The sequence below is a fragment of the Montipora foliosa genome, chromosome 8 (genome assembly GCF_036669935.1).
Source record: "Montipora foliosa isolate CH-2021 chromosome 8, ASM3666993v2, whole genome shotgun sequence".
Lineage (NCBI taxonomy): Eukaryota > Metazoa > Cnidaria > Anthozoa > Scleractinia > Acroporidae > Montipora > Montipora foliosa.
The window spans coordinates 33,062,023-33,064,522 of NC_090876.1; the positions used below are offsets into that span (position 1 = coordinate 33,062,023).

Here is a 2,500-nt window from a genome sequence, read left to right on the forward strand (position 1 = left end):
ATTATGACGATCTTAACTGAGGGTATTGGTCATTTTCACATTTCATCGTATTTGACCGAGTACCTGATAGAATCTTCACATCACTGACGTCAATGAAAACGTCATTTAAGAAAAACGAAAGGAACCTTATTTAAGTGTCTGGTCGTTGTAGCGCTGGAGCACCAATTGGAAGCACTGTAATTAAACTGAAATTAACAAATAACGCAAATCAAGTCAAATGTTGGTCTTTGAGAAGGGGAAACCGGAGTACCCGGATGAAACCTCTCGGTGCAGAGTAGAGGACCAACAAACTCAACCCACACATGATGCCGAGTCTGGGAATCGAACCCGTGTCACACTGGTGGGAAGCGAGTGCTGCGCCATCCTTGCACCCCTCAAGTACCTTGTTTATTCAACCTCTGTGAACTACCCGAAATAAAATTTGTCCTTGTGTGCTTATTAGGAATTACCCGATTGCTGGCAGCAATGATTCGCTCGATGAAATTCCGTTGAATAAAACACAGATACACAATTTTTTACTGAATATAATCCCAGATTCGCCGGGGGCGAAAAATGACCACTCGCTGGCAAGAGAGTTTCCATTATGTGCTATAATAGGAAACTACCTATTCGTGATTTTCCTGAAGTATCGCAAGAATTTGATTCAGAAGGTAGGTTTGCAGATAAGAGTATCCCGTCACCAGTGGGTATTCTGTTGTTTAATGCAGGTTCGTTCTTGTACCGTGGAGTCAACAGTATGGTGTAAAGCAATGACAGAAAGAAGCACTGATGTAAGTCAAAATCGTTCTTTGACTCTCTGACTTCTCGATCGAATTAAAATCGAAATATCACCGTCATAGTTTATTACGAAACTACTGTAACCTGCGTAGCTAGCGTTTTTTTTTTGTTGCGAAGCGCGGGGGATTTCGAGAAGGCTTAGGGGGGGGGGGGGGGGGGAAGGAGAAACCCCACCCCCCCACGCTCCGCAACAACAAAACCGCCAGGTACGCAGGCTAAAACTATTGCTGTCATTAGAACTGGAAAGCCAGCACAACCTCGTCAGCACTGTTGCCGCGTTGGAGAATTTTCAGCTATTTATAGCCACTCAAATGACGCGTGTCTACATGTGCTGACCAGCACTAAAAAGGCTTTGATTGAGACTTGAGCACCAAATGACGATGTGTTTGAATCCCAAATCTAGCCATGAAAGGTTTAACGGACTGTAGTCCAAGCCCCAGATATTGAATGTGGTGTTGCGTTGTCTAAACTACCAACCAGCGCACGAAATCATCTGTCATTCGAGAAGTGTCAATGTTTTTGTAGATCGCTTTACTTATAGAAATGCTGCTGGGTTTATGAACCTCATTAGTGATTAGCTGAGTGTCACTTCCTTATCAAGTAGACATATATTCAGTTTCAGTATCCGGCTTGTGAAGAACTGGTGCTTTATGGCGATGCTTTACCTTGCAAGTTGGAAGTGACATTTGTTTAGTGGTTCTAATGCCTTAATTCATTTTAAATTTTGGTTGAGACATTTTCTTCTTTGTGTGTTTTCTTAGAACGCGACTAAGCTGCGACTGCTCCTCCAAGCTTGTAAGAAACACGAAAAGCTGATGAAGGAAGCTCTCAAAGGACAAGGTAACCCTTTTTCCTTTTAGGGAATGCTTAGACTGACGTCAAAACCATTTAATCTTTCCGTAGTGAGTACATGTATGAAATTACGAGAAATGTCCCTGAAGCGCTCATTCAGTTCTTTTGCCTCGTGTACCCAACGCAACCTCAGGTGATACAATTTTGCGGATGCTCTTGGGAATTGCTGGGCCTTGATGAGCTCCTTGTCTCGTTTGGCAAAGAACGTTTTGAGCCTAAAACTCCCCAACATTTCTACTCTCTCGATCTTCTTTTGATCTCCAATTAGATGAGGGAACACGGGGGTACACCCTGGGGTTTCATATGGTCTCCGTGGAACTCGCAGTGGATTAGCTTTGCTTTATATCACACGTTATCGTAATGCATAGTTTTTGGTGTTGTTGGATCTCACCATACAATAGGCTAGTTTCGAATTGTGCAGCAACAAAAGAACAAAGGCGAGGTTCAGGGGAATAATTTGCATTTGCCTTTGTTTTGAACAATACAATATGCTAATTATTCCCCTGAACCTCGACACTGTTCTTTTGTTGCTGCACAATTCGAAACTAGCCTATTACGTCTGAAAAGGAAAGTAAAGGAAATGAACTTTATTTAAGTGCCTTGTCTTTCTAGTGCTGGAGCACTAATCGGGGACACTTTAAACTGAAATCAGCAAATTAATGCAAAGCAAATCAACTGTTTGTTTATGAGGAGAGGGGAAAACCGGAGTACCCGGAGAAAAACCTCTCAGAGCAGAGTAGAGAACCAACAAACTCAACCCACGTATGACGCCGCGTTTAAGAGTCGAACCCGGGCCACACTGGTGGGAGGCGAGTGCTTTCACCACTACCCCAGCCATTACTCAAGTAGTTCTGATTCCGGTACAGCGTAA

General features: G+C 43.2%; 1 protein-coding gene across 2 annotated transcripts in view; it reads left to right on the forward strand.

Annotated features, from left to right (window-relative positions):
• LOC138012925 (peroxisomal carnitine O-octanoyltransferase-like) overlaps positions 1–2,500 on the forward strand; it is a 58,524-nt gene that overhangs the window by 36,489 nt on the left and 19,535 nt on the right. For both annotated transcript variants that reach the window (XM_068859860.1, XM_068859859.1), the window contains exons 14-15: positions 708–770; positions 1,539–1,617. In XM_068859860.1, coding sequence (XP_068715961.1) covers positions 708–770; positions 1,539–1,617 — 142 coding nt within the window. The remainder of the gene's footprint in view (positions 1–707; positions 771–1,538; positions 1,618–2,500) is intronic.